Source organism: Eublepharis macularius, chromosome 1 (assembly GCF_028583425.1).
Source record: "Eublepharis macularius isolate TG4126 chromosome 1, MPM_Emac_v1.0, whole genome shotgun sequence".
NCBI lineage: Eukaryota > Metazoa > Chordata > Lepidosauria > Squamata > Eublepharidae > Eublepharis > Eublepharis macularius.
In genome coordinates this window covers 228,000,996-228,023,657 of record NC_072790.1, presented here as the reverse complement: position 1 = coordinate 228,023,657, position 22,662 = coordinate 228,000,996, and the positions used below count along the sequence as shown (strand labels likewise).

General features: G+C 48.6%; 1 protein-coding gene across 1 annotated transcript; it reads left to right on the top strand.

The window, feature by feature from the left end:
* The first annotated feature begins 2,527 nt into the window (after nt 1–2,527).
* EHD1 (EH domain containing 1) lies at nt 2,528–22,001 on the top strand. The gene is made up of 5 exons (XM_054990807.1): nt 2,528–3,039; nt 7,483–7,580; nt 18,108–18,520; nt 18,928–19,092; nt 19,740–22,001. Exons 1-5 carry the CDS (start codon nt 2,636–2,638, stop codon nt 20,262–20,264), a joined length of 1,605 nt encoding a protein of 534 aa, XP_054846782.1. The 5' UTR covers nt 2,528–2,635; the 3' UTR covers nt 20,265–22,001.
* Nucleotides 22,002–22,662: the final 661 nt, after the last annotated feature.

Here is a 22,662-nt window from a genome sequence, read left to right as displayed (position 1 = left end):
AGGGTGGCAGTAATAGTGTTGTGCTGATGGATAGTATTGCAAGGTTTTAGGGTGTGAGAGTAAAAATGGAGCCACGGGGCTGGGGGCTGGAATAATAACAATAACTATTATTGTTGTTATTGTTGTTACTTCTCCCTGATTGCGATCCAAAGCTGCTTTTTGAATCATTCTCCCTCCTCTACCATGTCTTTACAACAACTCTGAGAGACAGGATGGGCCGAGTGATTGTGATGAGCCCAAGGTCACCTGGTGAGCTTGCACGGTAGAGCAGGGATTTGAAGCCAGTTATCTCTAGTATGACACACACTCTAACTGCTATTCGGCACCAGATGTTTTAGGGCAAGCCCTTTTAGGGAAAGGTGCTGTAACAGGTGGGAAGCTCGGATGTTATGAAGCATTTTCAGGGCAGAGGGTGGCGAAAGGACTGAGTACTCTCCTCTGCAGTGCTGCTTCTAAGATTTTAGTGCAGGGTTTGAGACCAGTAGCACCTTCAAGACCAACAAGATGTCCAGGATATAAGCTTTCGAGAGTCAAAGCTTCCTTCATTTTGTATCTGATGAAGGGAGATTTGACTCTCCAGAGCATATACCCTGGACAGCTTGTTGGACTTGAAGGAGCTACTGGACTCAAATCCTGCTCTTCTACTGTAGAACAACACAGCTACCCAGCTGAGACTCAGATGTTGGCAAATGCTTTAACTTGGAAAAGGTGAATTGTACAGTGGCCTCTTGGGTGTTTTGTGCAAAGAAAGGACGGTAACATCTTTGGGAAGTGGCTCCTTTTGCTGATCTTGATGATCCAGCAAATACCTGACACCTCTTTCCCCTGCAAACAGCCTTGGGACTTGGGCAATGCCTAGGACAAATGTATTTGTTTTGATATTTCCCACAATGGGGACTCGAAGCAGCTTGCAACATCATTCTTCACTCCCTCCATTTTATCCTCACAACAACCCTGTGCAGTAGATTAGTCTGAGATAAAGTGACTGCCCCAAGCTCATCCAGTGAGTTTCTATGGTGGAATAGGGGTTCAAACAGATCTAATATGCATATAGCTGGAAACATCGAACTTGGACAAGGCATAACAACAACTGCAATTATATACCTTTCTTCTAGACAGATTAGTGCCCCACTCAGAGCGGTGAAGAAAGTTAGTATTATCATTATCCCCACAATACAGTTGAGGAGCTGGGGCTGAGTGGCCCAAGGCCACCTGCTGAGCTCATGGCAGTAGTGGGATTCAAACCAGAAGAGTATTGATTCCTAACACAACCACTTAACTACTAAGCTACAAATGGTCAGTGGATCACCTCTTTTGCCAAAAGCTGCCAGGGTTCTGCAGCCACTTGGAAATAGTCTGCACCTCGTAGGGTTGCCAGCCTCCAGGTGGTAGCTGGAGATCTCCTGGAATTACAGCTGATCTCCAGCCAACAGACATCAGTTCCCCTGGAGAAAATGGCTGCTTTGGAGGGTGGACTGTATGGCAGTATACTCTGCTGAGTCCCTCAGCTCCCTAAACCCCACCCTCTCCAGGTTCCACCCCCCAAAATCTCCAAGAATTTACCAACCTAGAGCTGGCAACCCTATTCCCCTATAGTCTGGTGGGGTGGGGGGTGGGGGACGACAGCCAGTCCATGCTCAGAGTGTGATTGAGCTACATAGTGTGACTGAGCTAGAGTTGCCAAGTCCCATTTGGGAAATACCTGGAGATTTGGGGATGGAGCCTTAAGGAGGGCAGGATTTGGGAGAGGGATCTCAGTGGAGTATAATGCCAGACAGTCTAGCTTCAGTTTAGGTTTGCAAACTCTTGGTTGGGAAATACTTGGAGATTTTGAGGGTGGAATCTGGGGGTGGCAGGGTTTGGGGAGGATTGGTTCCTTAGTAGGGTATAATTAGGTTGCAAGTGGGGAAATTCCAGGAGATTTGGGGATGCAGCCTGGAGACGGTGGAGTTTGGGGAAGGGAGAAGCTGTATAATGCCATACAGTCTGCCCTCTGAAGCAGCCATTTTTTTTCCAGGGGAACTGATCGCTGTCGTCTGGAGATCAGTTGTAATTCCGGGGGATCTCCAGTCAACACCTGGAGGTTGGCAACTCCAGGTATAATACCATAAAGTCCGCCCTCCAAAGCCGCCATTTTTTCCCTAGGAGAACTGATCACTGCCGTCTGCAGCTAGTTGTAATTCCGGGAGATCTCCAGGTCCCACCTGGAGTTGGCAACTAATAGTCCCCCTGGAGAAAATGGCGACTCTGAGTCTGGAGGGTGGAATGTATGTTACTATACTGTGAGGAGCTATGTCCCCCACCAGCATCCACCCCCAAACCTCCAGGAATTTTCCTACGCAGAGTTGGCAACTAGAAACTGTCATGGCCGCCGGAAGAAGAGAAGACAGAGCAGGGAAGGGGAGGGGCGGACGAGCAGGGGGCAGGGCTGGCAGAGCAAAGGCCAATCTGCAGTGAGAAGGCGTGGTCGGCCGGCGGAGGCTTTATAAGGCGCCTGCACGGAGCGCGTGGCGTCCGTGGCGCGTTGGGCTGTGGGGTCTGTGCTGGCTCCTGCGGCTCTCGTGAACCTGGGGCCGCCTCCCCGCCTCTGACGCCCCCTTCTTCCCCTCTCGTGGCAGTGGGCCTGGGTTCGGCCATGTTCAGCTGGGTGAGGAGCGATGCGCGCCGGCGCAAGGAGCCCGAGCTGTTCCGCACCGTCTCGGAGGGTTTGAAGCAGCTCTACGCGGGGAAGCTGCTGCCGCTGGAGGAGTACTACCGCTTCCACGACTTCCACTCGCCGGCGCTGGAGCCCGCCGACTGGGAGAGCAAGCCCATGGTACTGCTAGTGGGCCAGTACAGCACCGGCAAGACCACCTTTATCCGGCACCTTCTGGAGCAGGACTTCCCCGGCATGCGCATCGGGCCGGAGCCCACCACCGACTCCTTCATCGCCGTCATGGGCGGAGAGACCGAGGGGGTAATCCCGGGCAACGCACTCGTCGTCGATCCGCGGCGCCCCTTCCGCAAACTCAACGCCTTCGGCAATGCCTTTCTGAACAGGTAGGACAGGGAGAGGGGGCGGCAAGGTTTCTTCATGCAACGCCTGCCCGCCGTTTAGAGGCTAGCTTTCTTCGTGCAGGGAATGCCTTGCAGTCTAGAGGAGCAGCGTTTGAGTCCAGTAGCGCCTTAGAGACCAACAGGATTTTCAAGGTGCAAGCTTTGGAGAGTCAAAGGCCAGATATCTGGTATCTGAAGAAGAAAGCATTGACTCTAGAAAGCTTATACCCTGAAAAAATCTTGTTGGTCTCTAAGGTGCCACTGGACCCAAATGCTGAAAAGTTTATTGGTCTCTGAGGTGCCACTGGATCCCCAGTCGTGCTATTCTGTTGCAGACTGGCACGGCTACCTATCTGAAACAATCTAGAGGAGTTTTCGAAGTGGTATGGCTCGGTCTCTGAGTGACCACCTCCCTAAGAACTAGGACAGTGCTGGAATTCTCGTGTACTACTATTAATGGGAGGGGTCTGCATGCGCTTCATTTTTCCAGCAGAGGGAAGTGGCTTCTTGGTGCCGCAGGGGGGAGACTGGGCGTTTGGGTTACTCTTCTGCAATGTCTTCCGAAATGTCCCCTGCATCTTTTGCGCTATTTTTTCCTCCACCCCTGGCCCAGGTAATCTCCGCTTATTGTATCAGAATCCTTAGAGGGCCAGGGCAATTGAGGAATCTCTGCATTTCGGGTGAATGCTTTTGCAACCGCCTCCCAGAGAGGCAGTTGCAAAAAAGTTGCCTGGAGTCAGTGTGCCCCACCCAGTCTTTGCCCTGCTTGTGACCCACAAGTGACAACTGTCTAGAGCCTTGTCTTGACAGGAAACTGAATCTCTCCCCCCCCCCCAATATGGCTTTCTTGCCCAACTGGGACTTGAGGCTGGGCTCTTCAGTGGCAGAGCTGTGCCTTTAGAGGCACCCTCCCCATTCATCTTGCATGTGGTAGCTTTTCCTGAGCCCGTTCCTGGAAAATTTGTTTTGTGTGATGCTCAGAAATGTACAAGGAAACAAGAAAACTCCATATCCCCCAGCTAAGCCACATAACTATGAGATGGGAACTCAGTGCCCTCTGGCCAGAAGGGTGCTTGAAGGGTCCAGGTGGGGGAAATGTGCCCTCCCCCATTTGAAAGGCGCTTGTAGCTTTCAAAGCCCCAGGAGCTGTGTCGCCTGTAACCCTGACGGCTTTGTGTGCTGTTGATCCCCAGCAGAAGAGCGCATGCAGAACCCAGCCATGGAGGGAAGCTTTGTCTTCCAAACGGGACTTGCTGCTTGGGCGGGAAGGGGCGTGGAGGTTTGTCTAGCAGCTGTTGGAGTCTCCTCTTTTCTCTCCCAGTGAGGCAAGAGGGAGCTCCAAGAAGAATGGGCAGACTGGAGCAATGGCAGAGCTGCTTGGCTTGTCAGGCAGCCTGCCTTGGGGCAGGCCGTTCTTGTTTTACGGTCTCGTGATGTGGCAGTCATTGAGATTTCCTGCCTCAGGTATCAGAATGTCTTGGATTGTTTCTGTGGCCTGTAGAGCCCCAGATGCGCCCCACTTCTTTGTGTGGCAGATGAACTGTTCTTTGCGAAGGTGCCCCAGGCAGTTTCTCATCCCACCTGCTCTGCCCTAGCTGGCAGTTAACTGTCACCCCTGATGGCTTTCCCTCTCAGTTTAAATTCCTATACTTGAACTCTTGAACCCAGGAGATGGTGTGTGCAGATTTTTTACATTGCATGAAATGAACGGTTTGGCGCAGCAGAGTCTTTCTCTCAGCCCTAATTATGACCTCTTCAAGGTACAATCTGCCTCCAGTGTATCCGGTCTTCTGTTTCTGACGGTTCTTGGCTCATCCAGTTAAAATCCCTTCAGAATGAGAAGAAACTTTGCCATGGGGAGAACCGTTTTGCCTGAGGGTGTTTGAATTTTGTCTCTGGCAGATTTCCCTGGCCAGCAACTATTTCAGGAGTTCAAAGGTGTATGTTGTGTCTTCTGCTTAATCATTTAATGCCTTTAAGATGTATCCCCCCTACTTAAAAACGGGGGGGGGGGTGTTCTGTGTTCTGTGCATTATTGCGAGAGCGAACAGAACTTCGTTGTCCTCTGGGGCAGGGTCAAAATTTGAGCATCCCTGTTTTGCAAATGTGCATGAATACAGTGCTTGAAAAACACGCTGCAGCTGTACAGGATTCATGCTGGCATTTCTGATGTATTATCTGCAGGTGGCTTTGTCATGCTAGCGTCACTGGAATGTGCGCCTCAGATCTTGTGAGAGGGTGGGCAGTTACTTCTTAACTGTCTCCCCTTAACCTTCAGTTGCTCAGTGATCTAAATAAGCTGTCCAGTTGGCCTACCCATAATCCTCTTTGTTGGATCACAGTATTCCGTTAAATGTAGGAAGGACACTGGAGGCCCCTTGTCTTAAAATTTCCAGGGAGGTTCCCACAAGAGTACTGCTGGATTACCGCAGCCGGTGCCATCCTTGTTAAGACAGGTTGCCCACAGCTTTGGTGGGTGCCCTGAAGTTGAAGGGCAACAGTTGCACCCAAAGGAATGTTTTGTCTGCAGGCGCCTGGGCCAAGAATTAGTAGTGGGAGTAAACATTGGCAGAGAGGTTGTGGCAGGGAGGGACAGGGGTCTTCGTTTTTCCTACTACGTTCAGGGTGGTGTCTGGAGTCAGTTCCAGAAAAGCAACGGTGTCAGTCTGCAATGGCAGGCAGTGTTGCTGGTGCATTCAGAAAGGTTTAGTGTGCTGTTCCATGTGGGCTTCTTATGTGCAGGATTGCATTCTGCAAGGGAATCTTCTCTGGTGCAGCCAAGGGAAGACGACCCTTATTCTTTCCTATAGAATGTAAAGATGGTCGCCCCAACCTGAAGAAATGAGTACAGCAGAGCCCTGTGTTGGTTATGTTGAAGGGGAGGTGTGCCCATTCTTCCTTCAGTTGTTACTCTTGTGTCCTTGTTTTTAACAACATGGGAGGTGCTCAGTTTTTTATTTTTATTCTGCTTTTCTCCCTCATGTGGACCAAGAACGGCTTATCACTTCATTCTCCCCCACACAACACCCTTGTGAGGTAGGTTAGACTGAGAGATTGTAACAGGCCCAAAGTCAGTCTTCAGCCTTCCAGGCAGGAGTGAACCCAGCAGGCCCTAGTCTGACACTCTAGCCACTGTGTCAGGTTGGCTTTTGAGCTGCGTTGAAGGAACTCTGTGAATATTACTTGGGAAGGGTGTAAAGCGTTCAGCACTAGGAGCTTGTTTATTCAAAGTCTCCTGAACCTTGCTGCTGTCAGGAAAAACCATTTAATCCTAATGCTCTAAGGGGACGAGCGTTTGACCCGAGGAGCAGGGGCAACCACTTTTAGTTGGTTGGTGCCTGAGAAATAATTCTGCCCTTGGAGGGGGGGGTGCAGGATGTACCTGGCTTTTAAGTGACCTTTGACCTATCACTAGGGAGGCACAGAGTGGTGCATTGTAGGGTGGATTCTACCCCTCCACTGAGCAAAGTTTATTAATAAATTTATACCTTTTCCTCTTGGCCTAGCCTTATAGCCTTTCCTCTTGGCTCAGCATTGAAGCCTTCCTCATTTTTGATTAACCTTCCTCTGGATTAAGTGGCTGTTCCTGGGAGGAAGAGCCACTTAAACTGGAAGAAGGCTAATTGGAGGCTGGCTGGCTCCACTGCACAAGAAAGGAAGATGAGCCTGCTTTTAAAAAGTTACATACAATTTTTTTTATTACCGTGCATACTTGTATGTGAATGTCAGATGTCCCCCTCTTTTTTTGGGATGGCACACAAGGGGAGGAAAACCTGATCTTCCTTTTGAATAAATGTACTAGCCTGAGAGGTGAGTGTGCTGTGTGGAGCCATGTTCCCCTTTGGAGAGGTGTTCAAACTTCCAATATGAATTGAACCCAAAAAGTCGCCTGCTCTTCTAGGAAAAGCCACCTGCATTGGGCTGCCAGTTGTCCCAAGCCATCACATCTCATCCATCTGTGCTGACTGGCTGGTCCTAGCTTTTATTGGGAAGATGGTGTTGTGAATGGTTGCAAGAAGTTATTAAAGACTGCCTTAAAAAGTACCCAGTACATGTTTAAACAGAACCATGTCAGACACTTGGAACTGAAAGTCTAAAAAGTCAAAAGAATGGGTCTCTGGGATCTGCTCTGGATCCCAGTATCAGCGGAGAAGCACAGGGTGGGAAGAAGCACCCAGCAGCAGGAAAGCCCCTCACCCACTCTTCCTGCGGGGATTCTGCCACACACACCACACCACACACCACAGGAGAGTAATGTCTTTTGGCCCGAGAGCTTGTAGCAATGGGATTCCGTCTCCCAGAAAGCAGAGGGTAGAGATGGATTGAGATGGGGTAGGCAGTCAGACCTGTGAGTCTTTGGTAACTCTATTCCCTCATCTCTGCAGCTGCTGCCTGAGCTCCAGCAAGCAGCGATTCCTTTCCAACTCTTTCCTCTCCTGCTTGCAGGTTCATGTGTGCCCAGCTACCCAATCCTGTTCTGGACAGTATCAGCATCATTGACACCCCTGGGATCCTCTCTGGCGAGAAGCAGCGGATAAGCAGAGGTAAGCGCTCGCAAGGAGTGGTCCTTGGCAGTTGCAGAGGGAAGGGCTGGCCAGTGGGTTTTCATGACTCACATGGGTTCTTACCCCGTTGGTATTGTGCGCCTGAGGACACTATCTCATCGAAGCATCTAGCTCTGCACATTGTGAAAGATCCCAGCATTTCTGTTCCTGGGAGGGGCAGGGAATAGCTGCTTTTCAGGGCCTTTGGCATACAGCCAGTTCTCTGTGGCCAAGATCTGGCTTCCATGGAGGAAACCCCCCCCCCCCCCAGCATTCCCACATGTGCTGATGTTCCAAAGCATAAACTGGGGAGAATCTGTGGCTGGCACGTGGAACGGCAGCACTCAGCCCTTGGAGCTTTTTGCATTGGCCACAGACTCCAGTGCCAGGAGGGGAGAGCATTCTGGATGTTTGGAGTTGTTGCCTTTTATTTCTTGGATCTGGGACAAAAGGCGCTGGTGTCTCCTTCGGATTGATAGTGAAACTTTGCTCCTGCCATGGATGGTGGCTAAAAATAGCAGCTTTCTTCCGAGGCTCTTGACAGGACTCTGACTTGGCTGGCCATCTTCCCTTTCTCTTCTTCCTCTCCCCGTCAGCACCTTGGGAGAGATCCAGTTCTGCCTAGTACTTCTGCCCTCTTTCTCCCCTCCTCCCAAGTGGTATCTTCTTTTTCTTCCTACAAAGGGGTCTTTGACCAGACTGTAGTTCTGGGGGAGGGGGATTGGCCTGAAGATGGGATGTGGAAGTAGGCATCAGCCCAGGCCTCTGGGTTTTCTCCGCCTGAGTCACTATATCGGTGGTCCTGTACTGGGTATGATGGAATGGAAGGAAATTCTTTCTCACCATGGCTATGTTGCCGTTTTCAAAGTCCCACCCTCCTCTACTTCTCTCCCTAGGCTACTAGCAGGAAACTGCTGTTTGCCTGATAAGGCTTCACTTGATCGCAGCAAATGAGAAACCAGGATGTGGGGCTCCATAAATCTTGATGTAGCGTTTCTCCCCATTCAGGCATCATCAGAGTGCTGCTGGGCTATTTGTTCCATTTATTTTATGGGCTGTCTCTAAAGGGGTTGCTGGATTGGCCAGCTCCATTCCCAGGCCACTTTAAGAACTAGGTGTTAACATTGACAGAACGCAACTCCAAGTCGACTGCTCTAGTTTTCTAAGGGGGCAACTGCTCCAGATGTTGAAGAGGCAGTATAGAGGCCCCCACGAGGCTGATGCCATACTAGAGGGCCCTTAGCATGCTTATTTTCATTTCAAAGATGCCTCCTAGTTTCTCCCGCATTGAAGGGCTCAGTGAAGCTGGTATAGGCTCTTAGCTCTGATCTTCCCATCAGAACTGTTGGAGATTGGCTCTGGAGTTCTGTATTCTGCACTCACATGTTTGGGCCACAGAAGCATGGAATTCCATGTCCTCTCCCTTGACTTACCCTTTCCATTTAAAAGCAAGCAGACAGCCAGCATGTACAGTCTTGCTCTTGTCTGACAAAAGTGTTGAGCTGTCAGAAACTAATTCATATTTTGTGTTCCAATTTCTAAACCCTACCAAGGTTTCTAAGCCTTTGGATTCAAGCCTGACCATTTTCATACAACGTATGTGTTTAAAATAACAAAGCTTCCCACCCGTGGGCAGCTTGTGGCAAAGTAACATAGAATTGCTTGCAACTCAGTACAGCCCTGCTTAGAATGCCTTGTTTTGCCCCCCTCCCGAATGACAGTCTTGCGCAGGGCGCTGTCACAGGCAGTCTCCAGGCATCAAGGTAGGTTTTCAGTTTGGTTCAGCTCCTGCCGTCTTGATTAAACTAAAGCTATTTTGACGGGGAGGTACTGCTCCCCTCTAAACCCACACCGGATCTGTGTCGAGCTGGGCTGTGGTTCATGCAGTCTTGGGTCAGCTGCTTCACAAGGGCTCGTTCTGATGCATTTACTTTCACACCAAAGGCAAGACTGGGCACTGCAAAGAACAATTGGCACTCTGTGTGTGGGATTCCCTGCAAGGTCAGGAGATGTGCAAAAAATGTGGGAGTAGGCTTCTGAGAGCCTTGGTTTCCATTTTTAAAAAGCACTTTTCGTGATAAAATTGAGAACCAGTGTGATGGTGCTGGTTAGAGTGCTGCACTAAAACCAGGGTGACCTTGTTGTGAATTCCTATGTGGCCACGAAGCTCACTGGATGACCTTGCAGAGAGAGTCATCCAGTGAGCCTAGCCTACTTCACAAGCTTGTTGTATAGATAAAATAAGTGAAGAGAAAGCACATCTTACCACACTAAGTTCCTTGGACAGAGGGCAATATAAAAATACTTGATAGAATGGCGATTCAGACAGTGCAGTTCTAGAGGCCAGCATAAATTCCATCAGTCAGTTGTGGGGGCTTCAGTGGCCTGGATCACTCGTTGCTTCACCCGAGACTTTGCAGAGCCAAAAATATGCCAGGGTTTGAAGTTTTTACCATTTATGTAGGTTACAGAAGGTGGGCAAGGGGAGATGTTGGGGATTGGCCAGCAGCAGTCGTGCAGTTGGGTAATTTAGACGCTGGACTTAATCCCCTCCCCCAGTGGCACTTAAAATACAAAACAACAACCTGCTTTTGGGTTCTTTCTGTGAGCCTGGGGCCCTGCATATCCACCCCCAAACCCAGTCCCAATAGTGCTGCTATGGAGTCAGGATAGAAAACGGCAGCAACAGGGCAAGCGCATTGTCCTCGTCTTGCTCTGGCGCATGAATGCTTACGCAGCAATGAATGCATTAGACTTTAAGGTGTCCAGCTGGGCTGGAATTCAACCCTGGAATTCCTTTTGGCTCTATAGAGAGAGACCAGAAAGCCCGAAGACTGTAAGCAGCAAGGCTCCCTGTCCCAAGAGGCTGCATGGCTAGCTGCTGGAGTAGTGCCAGCCGGACATTAGGAGAAGCTTCTTCACATTATGAGTAATTCGACAATGGAATCGGCTGTCTGGGGATGTGGTGGGTTCCCCCTTATTGTCAGTCTTCAAGGAGCAGCTGGACAAATACTTTTGTCAGGGATGCTTTAGGCTGTTTCTGCATTGGGCAAGGGGGTTGGACTAGATGGCCTGTAAGACCCCTTCCAATTCTATGATTTTATTTTCTTCATTTGTACCGCTGCCTTTCTTCCCAGTGGGGACTCAGAGTGGCTAAGATCATTCACCTCTCCTCCATTTATCCACACTACAACCCTGTGAAGTAGATTAGGCCAAGAGTTTGTAACCAGCAAGCTTCCATGGAAAAGGAGATACAAACCTGGGTCTCCCAGATCCTAGTCTGACACTCTCAGCACTACACCAAACTGGCTGTCATGGTTGCTGGCTGAGGTGAAGGAATTGGTCATGCAGAGATTGCTGGCTGGAACATCTAGTCAGGTTTGTCCTTTCTAAGAGTCCTATTCCTGCCGGGAATGGTCATTGCTATCTCAGCTCTGTTGGGGGGAGCCTCTGGCATCCAGCCCCACCTTCCCAGCCACACCTTTGTGTTCTTATCACAGCATCTTGGAAAGAATGTGCAGTGTGCCTGGGTTCCTCTTTGGCGTGGAGCCTTTTTGCTCAACTGCTAAGCTGCCTACGGAGTAAACATTCATGTGTAGCGTTCGCATAGTGGAGCAAACTGAGTCACAGGAAGCCCAAGTCTGCTGGGGCATCCCACTACTATTGTTCAGAACTAAGGGCCTTGTTTTTTCCACACCTCGGCCAGAGACCAGGAAGCTTTTAGCTGGCCCGCACGGGAACTTCTTTCTCCTACCTGGGGCAGTTTCAGGGAATCCACAAGAGGCAGGAAATCCTAACCCTGTGTCTGAGTCTTGATTTAAACATGGTGCTGCTGGTGAAGCAGAAGTCCTCTCCCGTGGGCCTGTCCCAGATTAAACCCGACGGCTGTGCGGATGGAAAGCCCCAAAGGGGAAGAGCTTTTGGTTAGCCAGCGTCACATTGAAATCAAATCTAATTTCATGTTGGGGGGCACATTTAAAAGCAATCACGCGACATGCCAGTTTTCCCCTGCACTCAGGCAAGGGGAAAAAACATCGTGTTTCCTCTTGGGTGGGTGGGGGGAACTGTGCCACAAGTCACCAGGTCAGTAACAGGAAGCAAGATGTATCCATCCGCTCTGAATGTTTCCCCCATTCAAAACTAGCTTGAAACCAGCAGACAATGCCTGTTGCAAACGCCGTTCAGCCGAGGTGGGGCTGTAGTGCCTTTGGGGCATCTCTGCAGTGTTGCCTCTCCTCCCACGCAACACAAACCCCCACCCAACCCAGGGCCACCTGATCCCGTTACACACCAACTGCCCGACAAAGCCTGCGCCTGCCGTGCTGCAATCACCACTGAGCAGGCAGAATGTGCTCTCGGCACAGGACCAGGGAGTTTGAGCAGTTCTCAGAATTGCCGTCTCTCTTCTCTCTGTCTTTCAAGTGTGGTTCAGTCTTACAGCTTGAGAAACTTGTGCTTCTTGGCACGTTTTCCTGATTGCCAAGTTAAGTTGCGGCCTTGGGTGGGAGCTAGGGCTTGTGCAGTGGAGGGCTCAGACCCCAGTTTAGTAGCGTCTGGAAGCAGAGGGCTTGCCAGCTTAGCCTGCCCTGGGAGTAGGTGCAGGTGGAGATGGGAGGGAGCAAGGTTTTTTCTCTGTCTTCTCCTCTCCTTTCAGCTTGTGGGAAAGCTGTGCCCCTTGTTGACCTTGTGCCCGGCAGCAGCTTAACTCTGAACTCCCTTAAAGTTGCCTGAGGGAGAGTTCCTCTTTGAGCAATTGGCTGCAACTTCCCCTTGCGTTTAAAAACAAGCATGCTTGTTCTACAGAGTATTTAAAAAGCCCCCAATTCCATCAGTGCAAGGCCCACACCCTCATGTTCTACATTTTAATCCACACTGGTGCCAATTCCAGCTGTTCACTTGGAATCCCCATTTCACTGACATGAGTGCAGAAAACTTCGGCATGGAAAGGGCGAGGCAGCTCTTTCCTCTCCTGCCACCCTGATGAGTATGGCTGGGTGGCTGAAGGGCACTGTGTGTGTTCGTGCTCCAGATCAGCAAAACTGGAATGGAACGTAGCCAGCTTTTCCAGTTGCTTGCTGTGCAGGATGCCAGGAGGCCCGTCAGTTCAGTCTCCTGTGACCTCTTTCTCCAGAGCAGACCTGAGACTGTTGGGGGGAAAGGCCTAGAATTCGGTGCATAGCGCACGTATTTTTTGTCCCTGTAAGCCCCCCGCCCCCCAGTCCAGGTTCGATCCTCTGCAATTCCACTTTTCAAAGCTCTTGTGTAAGAGACCTGAGAGAGCAACTGCTTGTTGCCCTAGACAGTCCTGGACTAGGTGGCACGTCATTCTGAGACCACACAAGGGCAACTTCCTGCATATCTTCTCTTCCCTTGTGAATGCAAATAGTAAAGCGGATGCTTAGATGGTGCTGTTTTGTGGGAGTTGCTGCTCCTTTGGCAAGGATAATCTGTCACAGCTCATGAAACAAGTAAAACGAAAGATTTATCTGTTGAGGGGCTGGGGGTTGCTAGTATGTAGGTCAGTGTGTTCTGGAGGCAACTTCGAGATCTTAATGGAACAGAAGCGGTATAAAAATGGCATAAATAAAGTAACTGATCAGGCTCCTGTTTGCCATGTTGCCTTCAGCCTTTGAGTGCAGTCCTCTCCTTCCTCTTCCTCCTGCCCTCAGGGCCAGTCCTGCCTTCCCTAAGGAAGAGTTTGCAGCGGAAGGCAGAATGGGCAAGAGGCTTGTTTCTCTCGCAACCCCATCCCAATTGCCAGTGGGTTTTGCCACTCTCAGAACTCAAAAGAGGTAAAAATAGGTAATAGGGCGTGTGATGTGTTGAAGTTTACAGGTTCTGTGAAAGGCAAACATATTTTGCATATTGTTGCCTTCGGAAGGAATTGATGGAAAAGGGCGCAATGCAGCTTTATCAACTCTTCTTTCCGACTGCTACACTTGGCAACTACACTGTGCTGCTATTCTCTTCACAACCTGTAATCTACCTTTGTCTTCTTCTAGAGTAAAAAGCTGTTCCAAAGCCTCTGCCCCTTCTCTGGTATGCTGTGGCCATGGTGCATCTCTTAGAAAAACCACAAGCCCCCAGCTCATGTCCCATCTGTGGGCCTCCCTATTGCTTGTGGCTTCCCCCAAAGTTGTACCTTCTGATACTCAAGTTCTAAATAACTTTGAATTGGGATTCTGTGGGATTAATTGAAGACACAAACAAGGAAGGCCCCTTGAGCAGCAATGCAGCGGTCCCTTGCTTGCTCTCGGAGATCTAACGTTGGTAGCTTGCTCTCTGCGGATGGCCAATACAGACACTTCCTGTCTTCAGTTCCTTGTCTGTAAGCTACATGAATGAATGAACTGAGCTGATGTATATTGCTGGATAGAGTTGGCTGTTCCTAGAGCAGGAGAGCAATTTGGAAATGCTACCGGAGCCTGGAATGATCCAGGCCAGGCATCCAGCGGAAGAAATAAGAATAGTCTGTTTAAAAAAAAAAAAATGCTGGACCAAACCAGGCTGTGGGAATCACTGGGAAGTCCAGCTAGAGACATAAAATTCCCCTATAAATGTGTAAGCTAAGGAAAGATTGGGTTTTCCAGGAAGGGAATTTGGGGAGACACTTCAGTATAGGAATGCTTTTCTCCTTACTACACCTTATTTCACTGTTTCCAGAAGTGTAGAATTCATAATTTATAGATTGGTTTGCAAGACTAAGTGCTATCCTAAGAACCCTTTCCTGAGAATACGTCCCATTGAATAAATCTGAGCAGGATTCTAAGTAGACCTAAGATTTTTTTCCAGTTAGGCCATCAGAAAAAGGAGTGGGTTGTCTTAAATTTACATACAAGTTGGTTATTTCCAGTAATTAACTTTTTGTAACATTTTTGGGGTGGGGGGTGACCTTACATTCATGGTTATAATAGAGTAACTTGTACTAGAAGGACGAATATTCCCTAGGGCTTTTCAGTGATCCCCAGAATTTCTAAATTGTTTCACTGGAAAATTTGAAAAGTTTTTTGGGAGGATTTCTCCATAATTTTTCTTTTTTTTCACATCTCTATGGGTGGATTGTTCAGTAGACAGCTCCGGCTGAGTCAGGTTTTCCCCTAAAGTGTTTGCTAAGGCTTCAGAAGTTGGAGCCATCTAGTAGTTGAACATCGTTTCTAAAAAGAAAGCAGAAAGCAAATGTGTTCAGCTGCTCATAGCCTTTTTCTTGGTAATGGAGGTTGTTTTTAGGAAGGGGAACTCCCTGTGCATGCTGAATGGGGCTTTCCTCTTACAAGGCTAGGTCCTAGAACTGAAGGAAAAGAGGATTCTGGGGCTGGCCCTGGTTTGGCTAAAACCTTGTCCAGGAGGAAAGCTGGGCAGGAGGGGGCCTCCAAGAAGTCTCCTGTCTAAATACCACCGCTTAGCTTCTGAGATCTGATGAGATCAGGCTAGCCTGGGCTATCGTGGTCAGGGCTTGCAATCTCACTGCAGCAGCACATGCTTTAGGAGACCTTGGAAAGCACTACCTTTATGTCTGCAAGTGCCCATTCAAGAATGGCTAACTCACAATGGGAAAGTACATTTGGTTTGGAACATCCCAGTACTTCGTAACTGTGTCCCTGTGCTAGCTGTTTTGTGGTGGTGCCCACAGGCTCAACAAGATTAGAGCTCCCTCTCTTGAAAGTATGGTTTAAACGCCGGAATCTGCTGAGTCCTGCAAACTCTCCGCTCATTTCCCCACTAGAAGCTTATCACTATAAGAATATGAGAAATAAAAGTAGCTTCCTAACATACGGCAGGCAACATAGGAAATGCTCAGGGGAAACTCCAGCCCTGGCAAGATGTTAGAGATGAAGGAATTAATATTCCATGGCTACCATATTACCAATCAGTTTCAAGATTAAAGGTTATCAATAAAGTAGAGCTTTAAGAGAGATGACGGAGCTTGAACAGCTGATTACAAAACAAAGAAATCACTTATTACGATGGATATATAAGCTGTTATTTCAGTTAGAAGAACAAGTGAAAAAAGTATGATTAAATGAGTGCAGAACTTTAGAGAGCAAATACCTGTGCACAAATGGGAACGGTTCTGGGGAAAGGGAATTAAGTTCACAGTCAGCTAGGCATTAAGAGAAAATTGGCACAACATGTTTTTCAGATGGTATATTATTCCAAAGGATATCAAGAAAGTAGATAAAAACTACAAAGGAAAATGTTGGAAATGCCCTGCTGATAATGCAAGCAGGAGACAAATTTAGGCCATGTAAAAGCAGAATGAAAATCAGTCCTAAATGAAACATCTTGAATATAAATGTAAAAAGTCATTTTTGAGCAGAAACATTTTTTTCTAATTATGAGATATATAATTAATGGACTTCTCTTATGTATTTTGATACATTATCCATTTGTTAAGTTATATTGGCCATGTATGTATGGCAAAAGTATGTAATATTGAATATGTAGCAATGATGAAACCAATAATGTAGTTGCAAAACAGATTAGTTATGAAATTTGTAACCTAAAATGTTGCCTAATATAAGTATCATTGTATCTCATAGATAGGTTCTTAAAAAATTAATGAATGGGATGTTGGGGAGAAACATTTTGTTCTATATATTCTGCTATATACAAATTTCTGAATTATACAGTTATGCTATGCAATCCCATTATGCTATGCAATCCCTTTTCTCCTTTCTGTATCCCGTTCTATTATTATTCTGTTTTTTAAAATAAAAAAATATTATAAAAAAAAGATCAGAGCTCCCTGTTCTGTGTCCACATAAATGCAGTGACTACTTGCCTCACAGTTTGCCCTGCTATCTAAATTCATTTGGTATCTTGAAGGGCCAAAAAGTTAATGACTAATTTTTTGCCAATGTTGCCTGTGGAAAATATTTCCGAGGCTGACTCCCAAGTTGAAAGCTTCATATCCCTGAACACCAGTCCTACTTCAGTGAGTGTCTGGATTACATACACCCTTGATATTCCCAGCCCAGTTTGTACAACTCTTTGCATTGACAGAATTACATCTGGGTGTGCTAATGGAGCCTGGAAAGTAGGGGGCAGGGGAGCTGGGCAGGAGTGCATACGCTAAAAACCTTCTAAGAAAATCTGTTTTCTCCAAATGCAATACGCTTGCATGGTGGCCTCTAGTGTGTAATGGGGTCTTCGGAACAGCCATGCAGCCCACAAAACCAGTTGTTTAGCAAGAGGGTAGGGGACTGTTAAGCATCTCTGCATCAGTGGTGCAGAGAAAGGGGTTCCACAGAAACATACTTTGGAAGTTTGAGGCTGGGGAGGTCTGATTGTCATGTGCTCCACTTAGTTTATGTATAGCATTCATTCTTTCAGTAACTGATTCCCCCGCCTACTACAGTTCCGGGCAATTAGCCCGAGTAATGAAATTCCCCTGAAAATCCTTCCTGCTACTTTTGGCTCTTGAAACCCGGGGTGGGCAAGAAGGGGGGTAGAAAGGGAAGTTGGGTTTTGCTTGGAAATGCAACGCTTGAGGTAGCCTCGTCTAGCATAAATGCCTGTGTGTGCTTCTTGCTGTGGTGCTTCAGTGCTGGGCAACTTGACTGTGTTGAAATGAGCTTGGAGGGAAGGGGTGCAAGTCCCTTGCTTTGTGGTGGCAACTGTAGGGAGTTCCCAGAAGAGATCAGGAATTGAGGCCATAGTTGAAGGGAAGGAAGTCTACCTGCAGTCTGTGGAGCTGCATTCTCAGGCAGTTCTGGGTTGGCAGCAAGCCTACTCTGTGTCCCCCTGAGGTTGATGGAGACCATGCTCACACAGACCCCTCCCAGATCAGCTCTAAAGCATGCTTTGCTAACATCTCTGTGCTCCAGTATATTGGTAAAGTACTGTTTCCTTCCCCCAGGGAATGACTCGGGGCTTTGAGTAGTGTGGAGGCAAAGCTCTGTGGACAGCACTATCCTCTTTGCCTGTTCTGGACATTAAAAAAATCTGCAATAGCTGCACAGGGTCTATTGCAGAAAGAAGCAACATCTTTGATCAGGTGGGGATGACCTTAGATTTTGAGTATGAACATCTGAACCTTTGAAAGTCTAATGATTGTCTCCTCCAGTATATCTCTGTATGCCATCTCTGGTCCCCAAGTTGCTATCTACTGGCTGTTCCCCTGCTTAATGAAGCCTGCCTGGCTTTGACAAGGGCACGTACTTTTTCTGTTATGTCTCCCATCCTATGGAGCACACTCCCTCAGGAGGTGAGGCAGACACTGTTTCTGGTTTTCAAGAAGTGCTGCAATGCCTTTTTATTTGCTAGGGATTTTCATGTCAACATTTGGGAGGGCAGTATTTGGCATTGTTTCGTAAGTTTTGGATTTGGGTCAGTAAACTGCATTGAGCCAAGGAGGAAAGGTGGAGTATAAATATTTGAGAGTACACGCAACTCAGTCTCTTGCTTTATGCAGGACCCTCAGTGTTCATGGATTTAGAGCTTTACAAGGTCAGCTCAAACAAGGAGGAAGAGGGACGTATGCCCCATGGTTTGCCCAGTCTAATAACACTCACTTCTTTCCCACAGGTTACGACTTTGCAGCAGTCCTGGAGTGGTTTGCTGAACGGGTGGACCGCATCATCTTGCTCTTTGACGCCCACAAGCTGGACATCTCAGATGAGTTCTCAGAGGTGATCAAGGCTCTGAAGAACCACGAGGACAAGATCCGAGTAGTTCTGAACAAGGCGGACCAGATTGAGACGCAGCAGCTGATGCGGGTCTACGGCGCCCTCATGTGGTCCCTGGGCAAGATCATCAACACACCAGAGGTGGTGCGGGTCTATATTGGCTCCTTCTGGTCCCATCCGCTCCTCATCCCAGACAACCGGAAGCTCTTTGAGGCCGAGGAGCAGGACCTCTTCAAGGACATCCAGTCTCTGCCCCGCAATGCTGCCTTGCGGAAGCTCAACGACCTCATCAAGAGAGCCAGACTTGCCAAGGTCACTAATCCCTCATGAGGCTAGATTTTGGAGAGGGGGTGAGGATGTGGAAGAAATTCTATTCCTCCATATGGCTTTTTACATGTTAGAACAAAGGTGCACCTCAGGCTGTTTATCTGCATTACATACTGTGGGGTACAGTCCTGCCACTGGCCAAAACCTTGTTGCAGCTAAAGAGTGGGTCCTATCCTGTTCTAGTTCCTTGCTCCTGTGCACACCTTTACTTCTTTCATATAGTAGCCAGACCCAGGGGGCATTGCCATGTTCTGGGCAAACTCTTGACAGTACCTGGAGGTGTTTTAGGGTAATTCATCAGATAACAGGAGCACATAGTCCCTGTTGGGTTGCCAGGTGTGGTGCGTCTGACGCAGGACAGACGGATAACTCAATTCTCTACCTCCTGGCAGGTCCATGCTTACATCATCAGCTCCTTGAAGAAAGAGATGCCCAATGTCTTTGGAAAGGAGAGCAAGAAGAGAGAGCTGGTGAATAACCTGGGTGAGATCTACCTGAAAATAGAACGGGAGCACCAGATCTCACCAGGGGATTTCCCCAACCTCCGCAGGATGCAGGTACGGCCAAAGCTAGAGGGTGTCTGGGCCCTGTCAGCTCCTGTGATCTGTGGTGGTGTGTGGGGTTGGGGCTTCGTGGTTTGTGGTGGAGACTTGTAGTCTCTTTGGGGAGGGGTGTTCCATCATGTTGATGTTTCTACGATGTGCCTGTGCATAGAAATAGTTTTGGGTGCTGAAGGCATGTGTGTATGTTTCATAGCCTCGTTCAAGAAGGGTGTCGGATAGATAGATAGTTTAGGAGACAGAAGCCAAACACATTTAGGTCTCCGAAAAACAGGATCTAGGAAGATTTTGGAAAGAGTTGTTCATCCAACTAGCATTAGGGGAAGGGATGAAAGAGCACTTTAGAAGAGGGGGTGAGATGTTGATGAATCTGTGAACTGCTCCAGTGCTGATCAGGTCTGCAGGAGCTGCATATGAAGTCCCTGAAGTGTGTGAGTGGAGAGGGGAAGTGCACCTGATAAAGCTGGTCGTGCATTTGTTGGGGACGCTTCCATATAAAGGAGGGGAAGGGGTGAGATGAGGGCATCCATTGAGTCCTAATTGAGTTTAATGCTCCTCAGGGTAGTGTGCATGAGCAAGTTTGTGCCTAGTTCTTACTCTTGCACAGCTCTGTTGGTGCTGACAGCCCCCTTTTCTTTCCCCAGGAGCAACTGATGTCTCAGGACTTCAGCAAGTTCCAGCCGCTGAAGCTGAAGCTGCTGGATGCCGTGGACGACATGCTGGCCAACGACATCGCCCGGCTGATGGTGATGGTGCGGCAGGAGGAGTCGCAGATGCCGTCCCAGGTCGTGAAGGGCGGGGCCTTCGAGGGTACCATGAACGGGCCGTTTGGCCACGGCTATGGCGAGGGTGCCGGCGAGGGCATCGATGACGTGGAGTGGGTGGTGGGCAAGGACAAGCCCACCTATGACGAGATCTTCTACACCCTCTCCCCCGTCAACGGCAAAATCACGGGGGCCAGCGCCAAGAAGGAAATGGTGAAATCCAAGCTGCCCAACACTGTCCTGGGCAAGATCTGGAAGCTGGCAGACGTGGACAGGGATGGTCTGCTGGACGACGAGGAGTTCGCCCTTGCCAACCATCTTATCAGGGTCAAGTTGGAGGGTCATGAGCTGCCTGCTGAACTGCCCACTCACCTCATCCCCCCCTCTAAACGCAGGCATGAATGACACTTTCCTTCCTGGGAGGCCACCTCAGACTTTGACCACCTTTCTGTGGGTGCCGAACTGTCGGCACCAAGAGCTGGCTTTGAACTTCCCCACCCTGTGAGAACAAAAAACCCTCCTTGAATGAAAGGAAGCCCATGCACAGTAACTCTTTGAGAAATTTTTAATACATCTGCTACCTTTTAAGGCAATAATCTTCTGTTCCTACCTGTGGTGTTGGGGAGGGCCTTCCTTCTACCCCAGATGGTAGACAACTTAGGTCTCTTCCCCAGAAGGTGAATGTCTGGGTGCTGGTGGGAGGAGAAGGGGCCCTTTTCCTTCAGCTTTAAGACCTTCAGAGCCGAAGATGGCCTCAGTCCCAGACTCTCACCTTCTAGAATGTTCACCAGAAGCCTTCACGTTTCTGGTGTCTTCCTCTGGCAGTTGACTAGTTTGTATTGGGGTTGGGGTTTTACGAGGAACAACATGTGCAAATGTCATCCATGACACACACTGGTGCTGGTTTTTTTTACCTTCTGCTTTTTTGAATCCTTACCCTCCCATCCACCGGAAAGGTTATGCTCAAGTTTTGGTCACGTCCAGAGCACTTTTCCTCATGACCCATGCCATCTTACTGCATTTTATGCATGAATGCACCATATCTATTTCACATGCGGGTCTCCCACTTCTGCCTTTTCCTGGCAGGTACACTGCTTTACTTTTTTTCTAGAGCCAGGCAGAGTTGGAGCACCGCCCCCCCCCCTTCACTTACTGCCTCTTCATTCTTACTGGGCCACCCGGTCTTGATTTGGTACTGTATGCCCCTTGACACAGTACCCATGCTGCGTTTAGGGATAGCTCAACAAATCCCTTCACCAGTCTGGGCCTGCAATAATGCCTTGATGACCTGAACAGGCCTTCTACCGGAGGGGTGGGTCTCCCAAAAGCCGGAAGTTTCTAATAACCCACATTGGCAGCTCTGAAGTAAGTCTTCCTCTTCTCATTCTGGAGGGAAGTTTCTGTGCCTTCACTTGAAAGATGGAAGCATTTCAGAAACAATGGTTTCTTGTGTCCGTGGCGGCACAGAACTTGCCAAGCGTCTGCATCCTGATCACACTGCACACGCTGGACCTCCTCTGTTCCCCAGATCATCAGGAGAGAGGAGCTGACTCTCTCTTGGCCAAGGAGTGAATGGGAAATACGGTATTGAATCAGATGGTAATTCCCTCCGTTACAGTGAGATTCTTGGGTATCAACAGGCCTTTGGGCCTAGAGATCTGTCAAACACCAGCTTGGATTCCTAACTGCTCACAGTCTCTGCAGCTGATGATGGGAGACGTCTGGGTGTTGTGGAAGTCGCATGGCATTGGGCTATGAATTTCAGATGTATCTGAAGACAGTCACAACTGTGGTTGGTGCTTTGGGGCTGCTGTGGAGAAAGGAATGGGACGGCAGAATGACTTTGCAGCCCCTCAGATACGGCTGGTGTCCTCTGAAGGGCTGTTGACTCTTGCATTCTGTTTGCCAGCTAATAGCTATGAGGTATGAAGGAAGGGGGTGGGGGGAAAGTGTCTGCCTCTGTTGCTGGGACAGAATCATCTTGCTCTGTTTAAAAATTGCTGAGGATGGGTCACCTTAGATGTAGGAGGGACTAGAAAATACAGCCAGCCCCCGATCTGGTGGGATAGATAATAGGCAGGAAAAGGGTCTGTTTAAATATCCCACCTATTTCCCTGACATTAAAGTTCATTTGAAGCTCTGCAGCTGCCTCTTTTTTTTTTTTTTTTTGCTGTTTTGTATTTAAAATATTGGGTTAAAATCGTCTTGAACCAAATGTAACGTGTACTTAAGAGGAAAAGTCAAAAATACTCGGGCTGAATAAGCTGCTGTGGCTTCTACGACCTTTCTGATGTTCGAAGAAAATCGTGTCTAGATTGTATAGAAGTAAATAACAGCTGGAGGCTGGTGTGCCATAAAGAAAAACAAAAGTCTCAATTGCCCCTGTCCTAGAACACTCTGGTTTTCCTCCCAGGTGACTTCCCACCTCCATACTGCTCCAAACCCCCCTCCCCCTTCATTCCCGTGATCAGGTTTGTTGCCTGATGTTTAGTTCTGATTTTTCAAATGGAATGAAGTTTATACTCTGGTATTGGCGGCCGTTGTATATGTGGAAAGTTAGCAGAGGTGCTGCAAATAATTGATTAATGCCATCGTCTGTGCACATGCGCTCAGTGTCCTGACAGCTCTGTTGAATTTTTTAAAAGCTCTCTGCCAGCGGTAGCTGTTTACAATGGATTTTAAGCATTAGGCAAAGTTTATATGGGGCAGAGAGTAAGGGGAGCTGCCCAGGGGAAAGCAGTCAGTGTGCCTGGGAAGGAGGGAACTGGATGTCTGTATGACCAGGAGTTATATCTGCGTCTCT

What these genes read in the sequence shown, in the direction of transcription:
- EHD1 (XM_054990807.1), top strand. Translation starts at nt 2,636, where the DNA reads ATGTTCAGCTGGGTGAGGAGCGATGCGCGCCGGCGCAAGGAGCCCGAG. An exon ending in AGAGAGCCAGACTTGCCAAG is followed by an intron (nt 18,521 to 18,927) that starts GTCACTAATCCC and finishes ACCTCCTGGCAG; the next exon opens with GTCCATGCTTACATCATCAG. An exon ending in CCAACCTCCGCAGGATGCAG is followed by an intron (nt 19,093 to 19,739) that starts GTACGGCCAAAG and finishes TTCTTTCCCCAG; the next exon opens with GAGCAACTGATGTCTCAGGA.